A 23,828-nucleotide genomic window follows, 5' to 3' on the forward strand; every position below is an offset into this window, starting at 1 on the left:
TTAACTTTGAAACTAATTACTTAAAAAGTCTATACAGGGGGCACCTCGGTGGCTCAGTGGGTTAAGGCTTCTGCCTTCGGCTCGGGTCATGATCCCAGGGTCCTGGGATCGAGCCTTACATCGGGGTCTCTGCTCAGCAGGGACCCTGCTTCCTCCTCTCTCTCTCTCTGCCTGCCTCTCTGCCTACTTGTGATCTCTATCTGTCAAATAAATAAATAAAATCTTTAAAAAGAAAAGTCTATAGAGGTCATTTCAGCAGCTGTACTTTGCAACATTTAAACTAGAGAATATTCTTGAATTAAACATGTTTTCTATTTACATGTTTATTTTGATAGAGAAGGACACATTAGGTCTAGATACACTGACAGGACTAAAGGAATTTGTTCATGTGAATCAGATTCTGTTTTACAAATTGAATAATGCTTTTTGTGACTGCTGATCTTGGAATGATCTCTGAGTCTTTTTTTTAAGAAATTGATAACTGCACATTATTTTAAGTTAAATATTTCCTGTTATTTCTCAATTCCACTATTTTTTGTAATTACTGTAGGAATTTAATGACATTATTTCTCTTGCCTTCTATGTTAACATCTTATAATGATTCTAAGATAACTCTTGTCTCTTCACATTAAATTGATTTGTTTATCTGCTTGCAACATAGGCTTCTCAAACAAATGGCTGTTTCATATTTTTGTTTGGCATATAGTAAGCATACAGTATCAAATCAACGAATGTCATTAATTCTTGGAAATTACTAGCTCTTCCCTTTTTGACAGATTTTTTTGTTGTTATTTATTTGATTCCATTGTGTTGATTTCCCCATCTGTACTGTTTCAAAAGATAATTGCTATTTATAATCTATTATTTCAGGAAGACTTAGAGAAATAACAGCACCATTTACTTTAAGTTTATGAGTAGGTCTAATATTTTATACTTCAAGTGTTATTTTTTAAGTACAAAGCAATGCCCATGCTGATTTCTGTACTGCCATCATTATTGGATTGTATTCTGTGACTATATAATTTGACTCCAAGATATCTTTCTGAATTATGGATAGGTGTGAGTTTGATGTAGGATTTTCTGATATAGACAAAATAATCTTGTTAATTCAGTAATCTGTACTTCTTTGTATAACCAATGGCATATATTCCCAATAAATATTGCTTAAATGGGATCATATGCTTGTGAGTAATTTCTGTAACTTTTGAGAATAGCTTCAATGTTGTAAAATTTAAGGAACTTCCAAGTTCCTCCAAGTTCCAAGAACTTCCTATTTTTTACTAAGAATGAACAAAACTGGACTGGTTACTCAGCTCCTCAATATTTTGCCCTAAATGCAGAATTTAGTAAAGAAAATCAGCTTTGTTCACATTGAAGAATTTATTGCTTTGGACACAGATAAGGAACTTTGTGAACTTTATTATCCCAGAGTACTTCAACGGTTGTAACCTATATTTATTGGTTATTTAATATAAGTGAAGTTCATCTGACTGATCTCTCCTTGAGTCTATTTTAACTTTTTTTTTCCACTGTATGCCATAATCACAATAATTATTAAGTGATTTCCTTCTACCAATTACATATCTTAGTTTTTATTTTAAGCTCATGAATGCATTATTAAAAGAAATGCATAGAATTTCCATTTTGCATCATATTTAAGTATTTGAAAGAAAAAGAGCCAGTGTTTATCTGAACCCCAAAATAAAGAATTTAAAGGTGTATGTTACCACAAAAACTACTTTAAATTTAAACTTGTGAACTTTAAATTATTGAACATATTTACTTGAGAATGTAAATCAATGAAAGTCAAAATTTAGGTAGTTTGGAACTATATGGATACAGATTATACATTTATACACACTTTGTTTAAAAGGAGAATCTCATATTTTACAGAATATAAATTGCTTTATTTTTAATATGAAGGCATCAGTTTAGCCATTTTATTTAACTGTAATCATTCATGTGATTTAATTGTAACTGTTCCAGTGATTTAATTGTATGACTAACTTGAAATATTTTCTACTCTTTTGAGTATTAGTATTTCTTGAGATGAAATACAGGGTTAAAACACATGTATCATTCTTAATGTTTATTTGGGACTAGAGTCTTTTCATGGGTAATGTCAAAATTTGGATAAGACATAGTTTAGTAGTTTTAGAATTTAATTGAGGCTTTTTGGAATATGAAGGTGTGCAGGGAAAGGAGAAGAAAATTGGTGCAAAGAAGTGAGATAGGAATAACAATTGGTTCTATAATTAAATTTAACCCAAAGAGAATTGAGGGATCCAGATGATTTATGATAGTGAAAATGTCTCTTATTTCCCTTATTTCATCCTTTCTCATTGCTGTTGTGAGTAAATCAGGAAGTCAAGAAAAGGGCAAGACACTCAGGTCAATCACTTCTGTAGTGGAAACTTGAGTCTAATACTGTGAATCAAAATGCTTAATGAAAACTTCACAAGTAATTATTTTAAGTTATTTTGAGGCATAGTGCTTTATTGTAATTTTTTTCAGTATAATACTCTCTAGAATCCTTCAAAATATATTATCTTTGTAACTAGGCTCTTAGCTCCTTGTGGTCAAAGACTGTGTCATCTCTGTGCATACAGCAGTGGCTTACTTATAGTTCCATAAATAAATTATTTAAATGAAAATGTCTAAAGAGATAGCCAACTAAAAACTTAATTAATCCTAAATGATTTGGAAATTGTAATTTGTTTTTAAGTAGGTGTAAATGAAAAATGATACTTAAATGGAGCATGCAAACAGAAGTTTAAAGTCACGTGGAAACAAAAAAAGGATGACATTGGACATTAGGAATTTTCCAGAATATTTCCCCTGATACAACATTTTGATGGTCTAGCACATACTTTCTAAAGCATAAGTAACAAAAGAGTAAATTTGTGGCAGTGTTTTATATTTAATAGGTGTTAACAATGCCATTAGAATATTCTCTTCATCTCAGCTCATGTTATAATCACTAATAAATATTTATGTATTAACCATCACTGTATCTTCATTTTTTAATTATAATCTATCATTGTGTGGAAGAATTATCTATGAGTTTTAGGAACTTCAGCCCTATCATTATGCAAACATTCTTAGCAGAAGCAAAACTGTAAAAAAAGGAAAAAAAATCCACAATCTGTTAAGTTACTAGGCTGTATCAACACAATAACAACAACAAAAATTAGAATTGATTTAAATAAATCTGTCAAAATGATTATTTGGATATTGTGTAACTACAGTTACAATTAATTTTATATCTGATCAATCTATACACTCTAAATTTACAGTTTAAAAGCACTTAGACAACCATTCCCATGTGGAAATAGATTTTTAGTTCTGTATATATGGAATTTCCTTGGGGAAATGTACAATATCAAATTGCTTCGAAATTATAATTAATATTAATATTAATTTGTGAATCTTTGAAAATATTTCATGTGGGAGTATACTGATTTCTCACTTTTAAAAAGCTGTCACGTTTTTAAAATTTTAATAAATGCCTACGATGCCTTATTCAAAAGTTAGAGCCATATGTGTCTTGTAATATAGAGACGCTGGGACCCAAGAAAGGTAATAGGTGTTATTATGTGTTAATAATGTGTTAATATGTGTTATTTCATAGCATCTTCAGAGGATTATGTAGTAGTTTGTTAATCAAACACATTAATATGTCTTCAGTAATACATAGATACATTCACACTTAGTGGAATAAAGATTATGAAGAGCTTCATATTAGGTGAAATGCTGCTTGATAATTGAGTTTGTGACAGTTTTTTGAGAAAGCTTTTATTTTTCCAGAGCTTTTTGGATTTGAAATTATAAAGCATCATAGATATATATTTAAAATAATTTCCCCTGCAGTTTTAAAATTCTGTAGGTGCATATGTGAGTATGTGTGCATATGTATGTGTTCTCTCTCTTCTCACACAGAGATGTACACACATGCACATGTACCCACACACCTTGCAATAATAGTTTTTGTGGAAGACAGTCAGATTCATTGGTTTTATGTGTTGTGTGGCTGCTTTTGCACCTACAATGGCAGAGTTGAGTAGTTGTGACAGAAACTTACTGGCCACCAAAGCCAAAATATTTAATCTGTGCCTTTACAGAAAAAGTTTGCTGACCCCTGATAGGTGTGATATGTCCAGGGACTTCAGTTTTGTTCCTATTCCAAAGACATTAAGACTGCCATAAGTTGGTGATAACTGAGTTCTTAACAAACGAGTAAATCAGTGAATGAATGAACTCTCACTGACTTTACAGTATTTTGAGGGTTTTTTTTTCACTTAAACTTTATAATCTAAATATAAAAAGCTGTAATGATTTAATTACACTTAAGCTTTTTCTTAGAAAATGAACTTAATGTTATTTTAGTTTCTGTAAGGTAATATAATTGTTTCCATTTGTAATTCAGTTTTAAATTAAAATCTCTGTAGGCAAATGTTGAAATATTATATTACTAATATTACCATGCACATATTAATATTAGTTGTAACAATAATAATTAATATTCAGACCATTATTATTTCAAAGGATGCTTAATAGTGATTTTGTTGTTGCTGTTGTTTTAAATGAGAAAGCCACACAAAATAATTGGTTTGGTAATTCTTTACGTTTTGACCTTAATAAGTTCAGATGACTTAAACAATAAAACCAAAAGTACTCTTTTACATACAGGAGCATACAGAGTGATGACATAAGGAAACGAATTGCATATTGCAGATAAAAAAGTAAAAGGCTGGTAAAAAACAAAGGAAATTGTTATTATACTGATAGAGATATGTAAGTATTGCAGAAATCATAAAAGATAGGCTATTTTATGGTTATGCACTGTATTTTAGAATGCTTTGTAACACAATGCAAAAACTACATAGAACAGAGAATTTCAAAGAAATTACCAGCTAGCCATACACCACTGACACTAAAGCAATGAAACCTGGTGAGCTTGTATTGTTCCTTTCAAGGTCAATGGTTCTAATTCAACATTTATTACTAAGGTGAAACTATTTCAGTGCCACTTAATCTCTACTAATTTTGGAATTTAAGAAAGTAAAAATCATCAGAAAGTTATTTAAAAAGTAAGTAGTCCTGGGAAGACTTGGTTTTTAAAATTCAAATTACCAGAACAGTCATGTCTATTTAAAGGAAAACTAATTTGTATATTTTATTCTGAGGAAAAATGGAAAATCTAGATCTTAAAACTATTTGTAGGACTATTACTGGTAGTCTACTAATGGGACTCTTATAAAAACTACACAATTGTATTTTCTTCGACAGCATGCTATCTGTCTGATAGCATGGTTTATATTTATATCTGGTTTATCAGAGTTATAGCATCTAAAAACCAACACTTCTAAAGCTCAACATTAATTTTTGTGGCTGTATTCCTAATTTCATCCAGAATGAAAGTCAGCACTCTCTTTCCACATACCTTCTTCTTCATTTGTTTTATCTAGCTCAGGTAAAGGTGTCATCATTCACATTTGCGTTGCTCCTTTACCCTAGAATTTAACCTCATATTCCATTGTCTGAAATACTGTATTGTCTCATTCCAAATGGCTTTCAAATCTTCCTCTATTTGTGTTGCCACTGCCTTCAGCTCAGGCTTTCATTATCTTGACTAGACTTTACAGTTATGGATTTCTTCCTATATACTCACAGAAAGGGATCTTTCCAAATAGATGGGATTATGTCTGTCACTTGTTTAGAGTCATTCATTGGCTCCCTGTTGCCAATGGGAAGCCACACCATATATGGCCCTGCCTCCTGTCTCCCTCTCTGTCTTCATTTCCACTCCTTGCCTTTTGTCCTCTCAACAACCCAACATAACATTCCAACCCCATTTTACTCGCTATTTCATGTTTCTTTATACCTCTCATGTTTCTCTTGCCTTGGATGACTTTCCATTCTATCTTTTTTTGCCCAGACATCCAACTGATATATCACATACCCTATAAATTCTCCTCAGCAGAGCTGCTCACTACCTTTCTGTGCTTCTAACACTTTATGATCTCTGTGTATCTCCTAGGATTCTATGTCGTGACTATTTGTTTACAAAATCTGTGCCACTTTCCTCACTTCTTTTTATACTTAGTACCTGACACGGTATTTAGCACATTAGACATTACACTCAATAAATGCCTTTTGAAGGAAATGGGTCTTATTCCCCTTGAAAATATGCTTGTTTTTTTTCCCTCAAAATCCAATTTTTTTTCTCTATCATCAACTACACAGTTACTCAGTGAATGATGGTCTCTAGATTTATTCATTTAATTGACATTTAATGAGAGTGTACTCAGAGCCCTGCCCTAGTCATAGATGTCTGGGGGTCTCCTCTTTTGAAAGAAGGCCCTTGGCTGAAAGAAAATTCTGACACTGCTTAAAAGATGAGTCCCACCTATGGGTGTGATTATTATTCTTTTAAAATATTATTTATTTATTTATAAATTTATTTATCTGAGAGAGAGAGAGAGAGAGAGAGAGAGAGAGTGTGTGTGTGTGAGGGGGAAGGGCAGAAGGAGAGGAAAAAAATCCTCAAGCAGACACTCCCTGCTGAGGGTGGAGTTGGAAGCTGTGCCAGATCCAAGGGCCCTGGGATCATGACCTGACCAAAACGAAGAGGTTTTCCCTTAACCAACTGGCCACCTTAAGCAACTCAGGCACCCTTATCTATGTGATTTCTTGCTTGGAGTGTGATTTCTTGCTTATCACTGTAAGGCTTCATACCCTTTATTTCCCACTGTGAGGAACATCCTGCTAGAGATGGAATTTCCCTACAATATTTTAAAGCTGAAGGGCTCTTTTAACTTGATCTAATTCTATAGACACACGAAGTCAGATTGACAGATGGACTCAGAAGAATCTGAAAGCTTTGTAGTAAAACAGCATCACTGTACCTTGCAGTCTTCCTTGTATTAAGAAAGATAGCTTTGTCCCAAAGTCAAACTTAAAACTTGCATACTTATCCTGCATTTTAGTGGGGCTTGGTGGGGTTTTGTTTATTTTGTTGTTTATGGTGAAGACACATAGTTCTGAAAATAATACTGACTTCTTACCCCTAGTAGGGGGGATCCCAAAAGAACTGCCAGTGTTTTGGATGATGGTTTAGTTTATTCAGTTCTATTCATTCTTTGCTTCTTGCATCTGGACCACCTCAAATTTGTTAATTAATCTAATTAATCTTCTCACATGCTTGTATGTTAACCACTCAGTTAGCTGATCTTATCTTTCAACAGTGTAGTTCATAATATATTCAAAAACTCTTACTAGATAGTTTCTTCACTGTCGAATACCTCCTTTACGTACAGACCTCCTTTGCTCACATATGTATTGTCTTTGCTCCAGGTCTTAATTTTATACCAGTAACTTGTGCGGTATAAAGTATTGGATTAGTATTCCTAGTCAGAATATTTATTCTGGTGAATGTGTATTTGCCGGTAAAAATACTCTATTAACTGGCCGATACGTCTAAGTAGATTTTTGATGATGGGGCAAACATGTACAGCTCCTTTGGGGACTTCTCAGTTAACAAGCATGGGATAAGTGATCATGAAATAGGAATACTTAACCTTCGTATCATTTCCTCCATTATATAACTTGCACTAAATTCTTCCCTTTTCAAAAACATAATTTTACTGCTTTTGATCTTTATTTATCTTTGAATTTTATGATAGCCCTCAGTCCTACTTTTATACACTGCCTATATTCTACTCATCCACCCCACAAACAATAAACGTCTTTCACATTTTTTTTCCCTTCTCCCTCTTTGCTTTTACTAAAGATTGTGCTTTTTGTCCTCATGTCTGACCAACATATGCTACCTTCTCCAAGAAAACTGTCAAATCATCCCAGTTGGAATGAACCATTATGACCTTTCTCATAGAGACATATTGCCATCCTATTCATGTTTAATTATTTATATAGCTCTGCAGCAAACATCAAATGGACATTCAAGTTAGGTTCCTTGAATTTGGGTTCCAGTTCTCCTACTTAACTGAATGACACCTCTTGGGCTAGTCACTGACTCTTCATTTTTTATCTATCGTATGAGGTAATAATAACTAAATCAAAGAGTTATTAAGAGAATGAAATGAGATAGCATATGTAAAAATGCTTTGTAAATGTTAAAGCTCCAGGTAAATGTTAGATAATCTTAGATTTGATTTAAAACATGGAACACGGGGCGCCTGGGTGGCTCAGTGGGCTAAAGCCTCTGCCTTCGGCGCAGGTTATGATCCTGGGGTCCTGGGATCGAGCCCCGCATCGGGCTCTCTGCTCAGTGGGGAGCCTGCTTCCTCCTCTCTCTCTGACTGCCTTGATCTCTGTCAAAAAAATAAAAATAAAGTCTTAAAAAATATAAAATAAAATAAAACATGGAACACATAGGAAGGAGTAGATAATGTCTTATCCATTACTGTAAACTCCTCAGTGCTAACACTATACTTTGCTTATGTGAGTAGCTGCCAAATGAGTTGATTTGATTATGAATTTCTTGCCAGATACAAGAAGGATAAAATCAACCTGTTTGAAATATACACTTATAAAATATTCTCCTTATGCTTATATAGCTTAGGTGTTTATAGCATCACTAGATAAATGTGGCTTTCTTGAGCTTATGATTTAAGTTAATACAATACCATGTTTATTCCTACATTTTAAACTTTCAAATGTGCGTATGTCTTTATTTAGAAAGTGTGCAAGGTTAGAATATCACCAGACATTGCTTGTATTTTTAGTATCGCTAATAAAAAACATTGGAGTTTGGGTATTTGTTTTAGTAATACTTTTGTTAACACCTAGAAATACTTCCAACTAAAGTGATTGTGTAATACTTGAAGGTTGATAAGTCTTCCAGAACTGCCTCTGCTTATGTTCGCATTGTCAATGGTAGATTATATTTTTCCTTTTAAGGAGAATCCATTAGTTCATTGTGTTCAAAACTAACTAGACAAAACACACCAGTAAAGGTGCATGGATCTATGGAGTTGAAATCACAATGGCCATACTGTTTGCAAATTGCAGTTTTGCGATCCTATCAATTTGTTGTCATGTCCTTTGAACAAAGCATTGATAGAATATTTGTTTATATTTTCTGTATGATAGAATTTGTAAAGATTATGAACATTCCTGTTACATAGGAGTTTTTTATTTATTTTTTATTTTTTTAAAAGATTTTATGTATTCATTTGACAGACAGAGATCACAAGTAGGCAGAAAGGCAGGCAGAGAGAAATGGGGGGAAGCAGACTCCCCGCTGAGCAGAAAGCCCAATATGGGACTCGATCCCAGGACCCTGAGATCATGACCTGAGCTGAAGGCAGAGGCTTAACCCACTGAGCCACCCAGGCACCCCAGGAGTTTTTTAGAAGTTCATTTTAAAAATCAGACTGTGAGAAATTAACATAATTGCATGTTTTTCCTAATTTTTACTTTTAAGTTGTTATGTATTAAAAAAATTCTAGGGGCGCCTGGGTGGCTCAGTGGGTTAAAGCCTCTGCCTTCAGCTCAGGTCATGATCCCAGGGTCCTGGGATCGAGCCCCGCATCGGGCTCTCTGCTCAGCAGGGAGCCCGCTTCCTCCTCTCTCTGCCTGCTTTTCTGTGATCTCCGTCTGTCAAATAAATAATAAATTAAAAAAAAAATTCTAATACACAGAATAAATATATGGTGAATAATTCTTTATATAGTCATCCCTTATATAACCTATAGTCTAAAATCTAAATTTATATGGAGTACATATCAGAATTATGATTCTTTTGCTATGCATAGTCCTTTGGCCTTTTCCTTAGTTTTTCTTTGTCAGAATTTCAAATAGTTGAGTAACCAACAGGTGATAAATGTCCCATTAATCTTTTTGACTCTCTAGTTCCTGAGCATGAGAATTGCTGATCAATTACCGCAATTGTCTCTTAAATGAGCTTTTCACATCTGCCTCTTATTTCATTAGTTAACTGTCTGCCCAAAGATCTGATAAGATGGAATACTAGTGCCTTTTACAGCTTTTTCTGTCATGTGTACAATAAGGATAGGATTGTTAGCAGAATGGGCACAAAAGGGTATTTATCCACAACCTACAGTAAATATACATGCTAGAGCCTAGAAGGCATTTGAGACTATTTACTGAAATCACCTTAAGAAGAAAAGAAGAGAAAAACTGGTTTCACTTAAGCTTTCCATTTAGCAACAACTAATATAAGACTATGGCATTTCCTGCTATCCCATGCTTTTACTTATCACTTCTGTCCTCCTTAAAAAGAAAAAACATTATTTTTTTTTAAAAAAATGAAAAATTTTAAAATCTTTTTTATGTTAGTAAGCGTCATGATTATATACTCTCAACCAGGAATTGTTCTTAATCCTTAGTTACGTCTTCCTCCATTGTTGGCACTTTAAAAAAAACTACCAGTCATGATTGGCTTTCTTATTACAGGTTCTTCAGCAGTCATCCTTTCAATTGGGAAACATCCCGATGAATAATTAATGTTTAAGCTGTTTATAGGAAGAATATTTTCTTATCTGTAGTATGGGTATAATAGTAGTATGTAACAGAATAGAAATAAGATTTAAATGATACTATGACTATAAGGCACTTAACACAGTGCCTCGCATACAGTAAGTGATCAATGAGTAGTAGCCGTTATTTGTACAAATTACAACATTTCAAGATTCTATGAACATTGCTTAACATACTAAATGTGTGTGAAATTCATTTCTTAATATTTTAAAAACATTTAACAACTGATAACCTATGGGCAGTTATTTATTTGTAAATTATATTAATTTTGTCTTTTAGAAGAAAATTTAGGCAGATCTTCACTGATTATTGCTTCTTTTTTCAGGAGACAATCACATAGCAAATGTCATTGGATTCAAAGTAGCTCTAACAAGCGCACCAATTCCGATAACTACCCTCCATCTTGTTTAAATATAAAAAAAAGGCCTTGACCAATAAATAACCCAAGCATGAAGTCAGTTTTTAGTATTTTTTTCTACATCTTCTTGAATATCTGAATGTTTTGAAATTAATGCCATAAAAAATATGTGTTAGTGAATCTTTCCATTTGTTTTATTTTAGGAGTTCTAGTCTGTAGAATGTTTTGTAAGTTAAAATTACATAGTGAAGCAACTTGGAGTGATGATTTCTACCACTGTAATTTCATTTTGTTCAACCTTTCTTTGTTGCAGGCCTCGTTTGTATGAAGTCCAGCACGTCTGTGGTTGAGCTGGTCATGCTGCTGTGTTCTCAGGTAGGACATCTCTTCCACTGGATTACATTAAACTATGGGAGGTGTTTTTTTTTTAATGTCATTTAGTTAGTAGAATGTGTGTGCCTATATATGTGTGTGTTTACATATTTTTAAAACTTACATTTCTTATCCTGCAGACGAACAAAATAATTTAAGATATATTTTTAGATGATAGTACCTTGTAAATATTGATTCAGTCTTCCTCTCCGTTCTTCCGCTCTCTTTAGCTCTTATTCTTTCCCACCTTCCTATCCTTCTATTGTCCTCTATCTGCAAATATATATATATATATATATATATAAACTCTGTTACAGATCTTTTGATACCCTTCTTTACATTCCACCGTTTAAAAATGGTACCATAGAATTTATAATTCTGACATTTATTTTTAAGTGTTTTCTTCCATTTGATTACAGATAATGAAAGCAAAGTCTTTTTCATGCAATAGCCCTAGTATAAAATACAGCTCATTAGTGAGTGGTCTTTTATACAATACCTTATTGCTTTCTTTTTTTGATGTAATGTGTACATTTCAGTGTACATTCTAAAAATATACTTATGCTATTTATCTTTAATAATCAGATTTAAAAACAGAATTTGTAGTTGTTGGGTTTTTTTCTTCTTAGCAGTTATAAGAAACTATATATATATATATATATATAAAACATTTTTCTGATAACTAAAATTAGAGACCTAGTGGCCTTTTTTTCTTACCAGCTCTGCCAAGTCTCCTAATGATCCTAATTTTCATATAAGTATTACATATTTTGTAATGTGAAAATAAGAAAGGTTATGTATGTTTACAGTAAGTAGTTATTACATTTATTCCTAGCTTCCTCAGTAGCAAAATACATCTAAACTCTTTCTAGTTACTGACCTTGAGTTCTGCCCAAAGCCACAGCTAACTCCCAAATAAACAATATGGCTTTAACTGATCCTTTAAAATATTAGCAAACACAAAGCAACCGAAACTTACCTATTGATTTCTAGTCTTCGGTTTACTTTCTTCAAGAATATATTCATAGAGAAACCATTAGGTCCATTCCTTCCTTTTCAGCCAGGAAAAATATGAAGAATATTAATAAGGAAGAAGTTAAAGAAAACAGCATTCCTGGCAGGAGTTCATCTGCAGGGCATTTGAAAATTGTTTCCTAATGCCGGAGTCCTGAGTTCAAGAGACATTCTGAGAGCTCTGTTCCTGTTCAGACCTTTTAAGTTCTTGATGATGCACATTTATTTAAAAAAAAACAAAAAAGCTTTTGTGGGGGAAAAAAAAAGCTTAAAATTCCTTCTTCTTTAGCTCAGGGTTTTACTGCAGTTCAGAGAAATAAAGAAGAATGTAGCATTAGGGTCTAGTGTCTTTGATGGCCTCATCATCTAATCATAGGTTTAACATTACTCATTTGCTGGCTCCAGGAATTCCTGCCATTAAGGGCCCTAGAGATGAAACTTTGCCTCAGATATTGATTGAAAGGAAGAGTGAGAAATTTAAGCACTCTATGCAGTGCACTTTCTTTCAGTGTTTCAGCAAAGCAATATTATAAACATGTCTCTTGGTTTGATTTTTAAGTTGAATTTTTTAAATAATTCAGAGTGTATTTAAATATTTCAGGTGGTTAATGGATTAAATATACCTCATTTAAGTGACTACAAAATATATGTTTGTAAAGGTTTCCAATTGTTTTGCTATTTTGTTAAACTGAAGTGTTGCTTTCCACAAAATATTTTTAAAGAAACAAATGAGTAGTAATTTCCTTTAATATAGTTCAAGTGGGAGGACTTTATTATTCTGCTATGAAATTAGCTTATAACATGATCTTTGACAATTGTTAATCCATGGATGTATAACATCTTGGTTTTAAGGGCCCACAAAAACATATACATGCCTTTAAAATTTCTTAACATAATCTGTCATTTTTCTCTACTACTCAAATTCAAGATTATATATATTCTGTTTTCATCCATTAGCAGGACAACCATAGCAGTAGCAGACTTCTGATAACGAAAACTAAATACAGTTAATGATGCTAAGGTGCTTGCCTGGCATGGCGCTCTCCAAAGCCTGGTTCTCTTCTACAGGCCTTAATGTGTCTCTTGGACGATGGAGCCGATCCCTGGAGAGTTAGCAAAGTTTGTAGGGATGTCTGTGCCAAGGCAGAAGGCAATCCTGAGCAATCTTTAAAGTTACAGAGTTCTGAGTTGTCCTTTTGTTTTGCCTTACAGTCAGCTTTTTGTAAACATTTGCAGCTCTGTGTTATGATTTATTGTAATATTTTGATTATATTATGTTATTACAATTCCAATGCAAATGGAATTTTTCAGTTTATTTATTTGCTTAAAATGTGCTTTTCTTTTTCCAAATTTAAATAAGCTATTGAAGGATAGAATTTTGCATGGAAACACTAGGTAGCTAAGGGTTGAAAAGAAAAAAAATTGCAACATTTTTCTTAATATTTGTTTTTCTTTCATTTGCTGCAACACATTAGATGCTTTTATTTTTATGCTTTTCATTTTGGAAATTTCATGTTGAACAACTGTTATTAAGGATATCAGTTTTTCTTTCCTTCTTATCTGAGCTCCTGAATAAACTTACTATCGCCACTGGTTTGTGTGCAAAATATGGTCTAAATTTACATGAGATCATATTACAAGTGTCTGAAGGTACTTGTCAAGGATAATTCAGTTCATATGGACAGCCTTTTAAACTCCAAGGGACATGCCATCCAGTCTACCCCCCAGTGGAATTTTAGGTCTCTGTAGAGAATATATTTTAAGTTTAAGGAGCTATTAGCATTATCATTATATCACATTTATTGCTCCAGAAATACCCAAAATACTTTTTACTGTATTTTGGATACTTTTTTTTCCATGCAGATCTTATGACAAAAGAGTAAATTTTAAGAATTAACTATTAATTCTTCTTCCCTTTCAATTTATATTAAAATTGTCCTTAGTATCTTTTTTTAAAAAAAATGGTTTCTTGTCATCTGGAAGTAAAATGAACAGAAGTAAATTAAAATAAGTAAAATAATCAATATATACTGTTTTAACAAAATCATTGCTTAATCAATTAAGTGCAATTTTTCCTACATAGTTCTTCAGTATATCATGGGTCTGATACTGTGTTCTGTCAACCTTCTTTTTTTCTTTTTTTATGTTTTGCAATCAGATTTGGTTGAGGTGCTTTATGTTATTCTATATGTGTACCTTATTTTTCCATTACATTATTCTGAGTGTATTATGGTCTTTGATGAATAGCAGATTTAGTTTTCAAGTAAACTTTTTTAGGTACTATAATGGTTTCTAATTATTTCCAGATTTTTTTTTTTTTAGGAAGTCTCCATCAGAAGTACTCCAGGAAAAATTGAGTGATGTTATCCCGTAGGATTTCTTTAAGTTTTCCTAAGTAAAGCTTAGCAGATGTCACTAGGATTTTTCTGTGCCTTATCTGTCAATAGAAAATGTTTTATAAATTGAGAAACTTTTATGTAAAAATAATGTCTCCCAGTATTCAGACTTTCTGACTTGAAGTACTGATTAAGCAAAATGTATGCTTAATAAATCATTTTTATTCTCATTAGAAACCCCCAAATGTATAAGTAATATAAAATAGAAGTCAGCCTTGCAAGTGTCTTCAGGATTTGTGTATGAAGTTACTAACATGAATTATTTTGTGGTTTTATTTGCCTTTATTTTTTTCTAACTATTTCGTATACGTAAGTAAAAAGGACTTTAGGGACTGCACTGATGTAATCAAGGCTCTGACCCAGGACTTCTAAAAACACAGCACTTACAAAAGAACCACAACTGAAGAATAGTCTTCCTTTTCCAAATGATTTGGCCTTTGAACTTTGAAATTTTTCATTTTTTCTCCAAATTGATACAGTTTATTCAGATGGTACAAAGGAAAAAGACATACTTTCCTTCTAACTATAATAAACTGGAGAGGGTGGTTAAAAAAATTTATAGATGAGCTGAATATGGAGACCTAGTAAAGCATATTTGTCCATGAGTATTGAAAAAAATTTGGGTGTGTATAATAAGATTTTAAGTGTAAGAAAACTAGAGGTAGACTAGATTTTTTTTAAGGCATCTTTGGAAATATGAACTCCTAGTTGTCTGATGAAATTATGTCACAATTATTTAGTTAGTGACTGCCTTTAGTATTAGCATTGTGATGGTTACTGAAGATTTATCGATAATGTTCTTCCATTTCTAAAAAGACTCTGGTATTATCTGTGAAACTTCCCTGTTACATAGCTGAATTTGAAATCAATGACAATAAAATATTGTGACATGATATTTTGAGTTGAATATAATCAAATACTACATATGGTTCAGAAAATTGGCCCCGTGAAGCAATAGTAAGACTTTTGTGGGAAGCTTTATTGAGATAGAAGAAAGATAGATCTGTTGCAGCTAATGGACTTTCTACACAGCATAAGCAAGGAAGGAGATTCAGGCCCGGGAAACTGACAAAAGTCTGGTGAGCAACAGACTTATGACATGCTTAGAGTAGTGTCTAGACTCGAATAAAGCACACCATAAATTAAGTAACCATATAATATATTTATTTGGGTTTAATTTGTGATGTAGGGAGTTAACTCGTTTCCAGGCAGTATATGTGACAATGTTTCTACAAGGGTACTTTTTTTTTTTTTTTTTGCAATTTTATTTATTTGTTTGAGAGAGTGAGAGAGAGAGAGAGCACACAAGCAGGAATGAGGGATAAAGGAGAGAGAGAAGCAGGCTCCCAGCTGAGCAGGAAGCCCCACATAGGGCTTGATCCCAGGACTTTGGGATCATGACCTGAGCTGAATGCTCAGGCTTAACTGACTGAGCCACCCAGGAGTCTCATCCTCAAGGGTATTTTTTAATATAAAATATTGTAGTGTGTTAATAGCATAGAATTGAGGCTGAGAAATTGAGAAATTTCTAACTTGTGATTAGCATTGGGTAGTTCCTGGTTTGCTTTCACAAGTTCTGCCTCTCCTTTTAGAAGGGATAAAGCCATGGTTTCATTCCTAAATATCTAATAAGTCCCTGCCTTTTTCTCTGGACAGCGCTTGACCTGAACTTTTATCTCTGGTATAATGTCATCTCACATTAGGCACAAATGCCTCACATGAGGCATTTAAAGTTTTTGGAATTGTTATGAATATATCGGTTGTAATATGTCTTAAATATAAACAGAAGTATAACAGGAAATTGAAAATATAATGATGTATAAAGATTACTGTCGACTTGGGTTATAATAAAATTATTAGAACATTAGCATTATTAGAAAATATATAGTAAAAATATAGACATTTTGAAGGAAAAAGAAAGACCACATAAGTATGAAATAATCAGAAAATGTCATGGTATATATCTTGGGGACAATGCCTACTGCACAATTGCAACAGGAGGACAGACTCAACTACCTGTTATTTACCCAACTATTTATGGCTTCCCTCAATGAAAATTTAATCAAAGATTTAAAGAACATACAAATCAAATTACTTTTGATTATTTTCATGTATTTCATTATTGATTTCTTTTATTTCAACTCCTAGAGAAGTTAGGAGGTATAATAAATTTTGAGTTAATCACTTTTATATGATAAAATATTTATTTTCTAAGCTACCTGTACTATATGTGATACTCAAACATGATATCTCATCCTTGTATATTAATTAATTCATATCCAACCCAAATTGTAAGTGGAAGAAAAATAATGACTGAACAGAAGTTCTGAGCTCATCTGTATGCATATAGTAAAATATGAGAAATAATAGTCCTTTTCTCATGTCTGAATTCTTACAATTTTACTAAAATCAAGACTAAAAGAAATCAGTAAGCCTTGGCCACCTGTAGAATAATCCTTAAGAGCTATAATTTCTGTTGGAAAGGAGGGAGAAGGTAGCATATTCTGAGGTAAACCCATTTCCTTGGGTCACTGATAGACCACCTCCCTAATCCAAAACCCCTTCCCATACTTTGCCACAATATCCACCCCTTTGCTTTCTTTCTGGTTATTTTGGCATGTTTGTTTTTCCCCATGTCTATTTTTCTATGTTTACATTATATAAATTCTTCAGGCATATTAATATTACCACAACTTTGAAAAATAACAAAAACAATGTGTGTGCATTTCACAGCCCCTACCATTATTATACATTATCTTGCTTTTTGGTGGTGTTTTTTGTTTTGTTTTGTTTTGTTACTTTCGTCCTGTGTATGTTTCAACATACTTTATTTTTAAAGGCTATTATGTGATAAGTAATTTTTGGTGTCCTCTTTTTTTTCCACTGTTTAAATAAGTATAGACTCATGGTAAGTTGCAAAAATAGTACATAGAGGTTCATGTGCCCTTCCCACAGCATTATTTTACTATTTTGCTATTACATGCATTCATTTGTGTGTATATAGATCAAAGCAAGTTCATTCTTTATATTGATGTAACTACTACCATTATCAAAATATAAAATTGCTATTATTACCTTGCATCTTCCATTTATTTCTAAACTCTTTTCTTTCATAAAGCTTTTCTCATTTGTGTTATGTGGTTCTAATCACTCCATCATTCCCCTTAGCATTTGAAGTAAGTATATTTAGATAGTAAATATAGGTACTTGTTTACATGTTTTAACTGGATGCTTTATATGTGATACAGGCATGATTGTTTTTATCCATTTAATTGGAAATCCCTTTAGGAAAAACATCGTGTCCAACATTTCTTCTCTTTTGGAAACATTTCATTCAGCCAGTAGAGGAAATTAGTTACATATAGTGTCATCAGTATACTTAATATTTATGGAGAGTATTTTAAATAACTGAATATCTGTTTCAAACTATGCAAAAAGAAAGACTTCCTAAGGATGATACAGAGCCTTAAAGGTTACTTTATGGATGTTATCCATGTCAGTTACACTGCAAATTTATACTATAACAAAGTTCATTGTATTTTTCCATTCACCATTATGTCACCCACACCTAGCAGATGGTCCAACACATAGTATATGTATTATTACTTATTAAGCTAATGCATGACTAAAGAGAAAACACAGTCCCCAGGATGATTTGATATATATACTTATATTGTGCTAAAACATACATAACATAAAATGTGCTTTTTAATCATTTTTAAGCATGCAATTAAATGGCATTAACTATATTCACAGTGCTGTATAGCCATTACCATTATTTGTGTCCAAGAATTTTCAATACCCCAAACAATAACTCTGTACCCACTATGCAGCAATTCCCCATATCTCATTCCCCCAGATTCTGGTACCTCTAATCTATTTTTTATATCATTGATTTGCCTATTCTCGATATTTTATATAAGTGGAATTATATTTGTCCTTTTGTGTCTAGTTTATTTCACTCAGTGTAATATTTTCAAGGTTCATCCATGTTGTAACATGCATCAGAACTTCATTTTTTGATGGTTGAAAGATGTTCCCTTCTATGTATAGTACCTACATTTTGATGGATACATGGGTTGTTTACCCCTTCTTACTGTTGTGAATAATGCTGCTGTATTAGCATTGGTGTCCGAGTATCTCTTTGAGTTCCTATTTTCACTTCTTTTAAACATATACCTAGGAGTAGAATTGCTGGGGTATTGTGATAATTCTGTTTCGCTTTTTGAGATACTCCCAGTTTTCCATGATGGCTGCACATTTTATACTTCCATGAGGAATGAACAAGGGTTCCAATATTTCCATATCTGCTCCAGCTCTTATTATTTTCTCTTTTTTGTTGTTGTTGTTTTAATATGTTGTTTTGTTTAATTATCGTCATCCTGGTGAGTGGAAAGTGGTACTTCATGTGGTTTTGATTTTAATTTCCCTAATGACTAATGATGTTGAGCATCTTTGCATGCATCTATTGGCAAATTTTGTATCCCCTTTGGAGAAATGTCTATTCACATCCATTTCCATTTTCTAATTGAGTTTGGTTTTCTTTTTTCTTTGTTGGGTTTTATGTGTTTTTTATTCTGGATATAAAATCTTTATCAAGTCTATGATTTGCAAATATTTCTTCTCTTCTCTAGGTTATTTTCATTGTCTTGATAGTGATTTTTGACACACGATTTTTTTTTATTTCAGTGATGTCCAGTTTGTTTATTTTTGTTGTTATTGTTGCTTGTACTTTTGGTATCATATTTTTGAACCCTTGGCCAAATCTGAGTTCATGCAGACTTTCCACTATATTTTCTTCTAATAGTTTTATTTTCTAAATTTGGGTTTTTGATCCATTTTGAGTTATTTCTTATATATGATCCAAGTAAGGATCTAAGTTCATACTTTTGGATGTGGATATCCAATTTTCCCATCACCATTTGTTGAAGAGACCATTCTTTTCCATTGAATCGTCTTGGTACCCTTGTTGAAAATCATTTAAGTGTATATGCCCAAGATGATATTTAATTCAAGAGTATTTCCTGTACATTAAAGGAAAAACAATTTTAGAATAGTAGAAGGTTATATAAAATTTGCCCTTACCTCATATTTTCATTACTCAGGAGTAATAACAATTAGTCATTGAATAAATATTCTTTCAAACTATGTTTCTACACATAAATGCAAAGTTATTTCTTTTGTTATTAGTATAAGTGGAAATTGTTCTTGTAACAGCAGTGGTTTACAAATTGCTTTCCCAATTGATACTCTATAGCGGTATTGTTTGAAAAAATGAAATGTGAGTCATGTACAATTTAGAATTTTCTAATCACCACATTTAGAAAGGTTAAAAAAGACACAGATGAGATTAATTTTAATATATTTTATTTAGCCTAAGTATCATTTCAACATGTCATTAATATAAAAATAGTTGAGATTTTATATCCTTGTTTTTTATAATAAGTCTTTCAAATCAGATAGATGTGTGTGTGTGAACATACATACACGCACACTTGTGGACACTTTTTTATTGTTTTTATTTTTTTATTTTATTTTTTAAAAGATTTTATTTATTTATTCATGAGAAATAGAGAGAGATATATATAGAGAGAGAGGTAGAAGGAGAAGGAGGCTCCCCATTGAACAGGGAACCTGATGCAGGACTCGATTCCAGAACCCCAGGACCATAACCTGAGCAAAAGCAGACGCTTAACCATCTGAGCCACCCACGTGCTTTTTTTTTATTGTTTTTAAATTGGTTTGATGACCTTGTTACTAGCTTGTGTTAATTATAATGACAAACACAATTTTACTCACAAGTAACAGTCCCTTGAGGGAGCCAGTTTTACAATTCATTGTTCAGAAGTCCAAACACCACACAAGTTTATCAATTATTTAAAATTAACCAGGTATATACTTTTTACTAGAACTCATATCAGTTCCTACTAGCTGCATTTCATGTACTTGTAATAGCCACATGTGAGTAATAGATGCTGTCTTGGTCACCACAGCTCTCCCTTTCATATATAAATATCTGTGCTTTTTGTTGTTTAATATTAGTATAGTCCAAAAGTAGAATAAGCTTTTCCAGAATCCCAGAATATTGTAGTTGTCCAAGCAAAAATCAGCTAATTGTGTGTCAAAGATTCTTGCAGTGGGCTAAAAATGATGAAATCTAAGTGTCTGCAACACTAACATTCTTATACTGGCTTATACACCTATTGCTACATGATTATTCATGAATAAATATAAAATATTTAATGTAACTGTACATAATTCTGTTTTATGCCAGTGATGCAAGACAGGATCTTAGCATTCAGGATTTAACACTGAAAGTTCCTTCTGTTCCTAAGTGGTAACATAGATGACTGGAATAGTGTGATTTATTATTTTACCAAAGCATTGAGACTGTGTGTGCTACAAATTTGGTATGTGGGAATGAATTAGCCAAGCAGCAACAAAGCATCAACAGCTCAAAGCAACATGGTTATTTTCTATTTATTCTTGAAAATAAGGCAGTTTTTATAATGATCTTTTATTGTGGGTTATAGTATAGGCCTTGGTGGTCGTCTCAAAACATGACTAAGTACAAAGGTCTTAGGATGTACATCTTGAGAAATATCAAATGTCTGTTGTATCATTAGATTATATATGAACAGTTTTTGAGAAGCTAAACTTGCGTAGTAGCTTAATAATACCCAGCATTTTTATGCCATAGTTAAATACAGTCTGGAGCTCTTAAGCTAATGGTATAATTTCCTTTATATTTATATTTTACTGTATACTTTTCTTAAGTTATTGTGTTTTGAGAATCAATCTACTGATACACTAATTCTTAGCCCTAAAAAAATATGACACTCAAAGATCATCAAAAGAGTAATATTAACAGTACAGTGTAACTTAAAATATTTGTACATCAGTCATGACTCAAACGTGTGGTATGCTCTCCAGAAACGAATTTTGTTGAACAGAAGTAAATACCTTTTCCATGATAAATCATGGAAATTAGAGAAAGATAGTCCTGTTCTTTCATTGATTACAGACCAGTACAGGATTTGTTTTATTTTCAAGTTTTAAAAGTTATTGTTCTAGTAAACTGAAGTCCTTTAAAACCACATTAGCATTAAATCTTAAACTGCATATTTGAATGAGATAAACCCTAATATTTTAAATGTTGCATATTTGTTTTTAGTTTTTAATTTAAATTTATAATTTTTTAATTAAAAAGGCACAAATTTGAATTTTTTTTCTTTTTTAAATCCTGTTCTTGGGGCACTTGGGTGGCTCAGTTGGTTAGGCATTTGCCTTCGGCTCGGGTCATGATCTCAGGGTCCTGAGAACAAGTCCCACATGGGGTGGGGGGTGGTCCCTGCTCAGCGGGGAGCTTGCTTCTCCCTCTCCCTCTGAAGCTCCCCTGCTTGTGCTCTCTCGCTCTCTCTCTGTCAAATAAATAAATAAAATCATTAAAAAAAATTTTTTTAAATTCTATCCTAGCTTTTACTGTTTTCCTACCTAAATAGAAAATATTAAACATTGCCTCTATTTTCATATTTAATAAAGTTGTTTCTTGATGTTTTTCTGATCATTTCTAGTAGCAGATGTTTTCTCACCAAGGAAGAAGTATCCTCAACAACTTAACATAGCATATAATTTGCTTGTTTATTGTATGTATTCACAGTTATAGAAAAAAAGCTGTTTAAAAGTATCTTGTAAAACAACCTAGATTATTTTTCATTAGAAATACAAATACAAGTATATGTTTATGTGTATATGTATATGTACATATACACACACATATGAATATTTGTAATAAAAAGTGTTATATATATTTATATAATTAGTGATCTGTTGGATCCAGGGAAACCTCTGTTTATATGATACACCAATTTTAGTAACCCACTAGATATATTTCCATATTACCTAATGATTTTTCTGTGGTTGGCCTTCATATTAATGATCTCTTTGCTATTGATTATTCATTTTTTATATCCAATTTTACCTATAATGCTTTTAGTAAGATGTTTGCAAAAATAAGCAATGAAAGGGTGTCTGGGTGGCTCAATGGTTTAAAGCCTCTGCCTTCAGCTCAGGTCATGATCCCAGGGTCCTGGGATTGAGCCCTGCATCAGGCTCTCTGCTCAGCAGGGAGCCTGCCTCCTCTTCTCTCTCTCTCTGCCTACTTGTCTGTCAAATAAATAAATAAAATCTTAAACAAACAAATAAGAACAGATGATATGTTGAATACTTGAATATTTATTTTCATTACTTTATTTTGGTATACATTGAAAACATGACATATATATAGTTCTCTCTATATATAGTACATTTTTACTTTGATCCTTGTACTTACTAATTTCTCTTACTGCAGAGAATTAATAAGCGTGCCAGTTATAATGAACATTCACTAGAAAAATTTTTGAGGAACTTGCCAACCTCTTTTAATGGCCATGAATGATAAATAGACATTAAGGATATAGAAAGTAAAAATCAGTTCTGGAGTTCCTGAAGACAAGATCTCAATTTAACCTCCCTTTTTTACCTTGAAGTATTTTCTATATTTTCAAAGATTTTGAGATGAATTGAGTCTTGAAGGACATTCAGTTGGTTTACATAATTGTATACAAAGCTAAAGGGAAAGAGAAATATGCACTGAGCTGACGTAGATGAGGAAAAACTGGTGGGAAAAAAAAATTATGTCCTGTGTCTGAGATTTGTACTAGGTCATCTAACTACCATGAAGTGATTGTTGAAGAGAACATAGGGATTTCATTGTCATCCTTCTGGAACCTATTTGTCTTCAAAGTGTTTAGTTTCAAAGGATCCTTAACTTGATATCCATTTCTCTGAAAAAGTCCTTCATCTTGAGGAAATTTTATGCATCCATACAGAAGAGGTAAAAAATTATGACAAAACTGTCTAAAGACTTGGCAGCTCTCTGCAGGCATTCAAACCCAGTTTAGTATGTTTCCCATGAAGACAAAAATTTGATGCCCATATTTAATTTACACCTTTTCTTATAGATGTTCTTTTTGTTTCCCCCCAGGAGTTGAATGAGTGCATGTGTGTGTTTGTGTGTGTGTGCTTTCTTAAATGTCAGAAGACTTTCTGGAATCATATGTAGACATAATTTTAAAGTACACTTTTTTCCTGACATTGTCAAAGATTGTCTTTGTTGAAATAAC

The 23,828-nt window shown here is 32.5% G+C and overlaps 1 protein-coding gene across 5 annotated transcripts in view; it reads left to right on the forward strand.

Moving 5' to 3' along the window:
• The window catches only part of LOC111158523 (neurobeachin), a 672,328-nt gene that overhangs the window by 306,812 nt on the left and 341,688 nt on the right, over positions 1 to 23,828 (forward strand). For all 5 annotated transcript variants that reach the window (XM_022520602.1, XM_022520603.1, XM_022520605.1 and 2 more), the window contains one exon: positions 11,196 to 11,257. In XM_022520602.1, coding sequence (XP_022376310.1) covers positions 11,196 to 11,257 — 62 coding nt within the window. The remainder of the gene's footprint in view (positions 1 to 11,195; positions 11,258 to 23,828) is intronic.

The sequence above is a fragment of the Enhydra lutris genome, unplaced genomic scaffold (assembly GCF_002288905.1).
Source record: "Enhydra lutris kenyoni isolate GAN:26980312 unplaced genomic scaffold, ASM228890v2 scaffoldscaffold60, whole genome shotgun sequence".
In the NCBI taxonomy this organism is placed as follows: domain Eukaryota; kingdom Metazoa; phylum Chordata; class Mammalia; order Carnivora; family Mustelidae; genus Enhydra; species Enhydra lutris.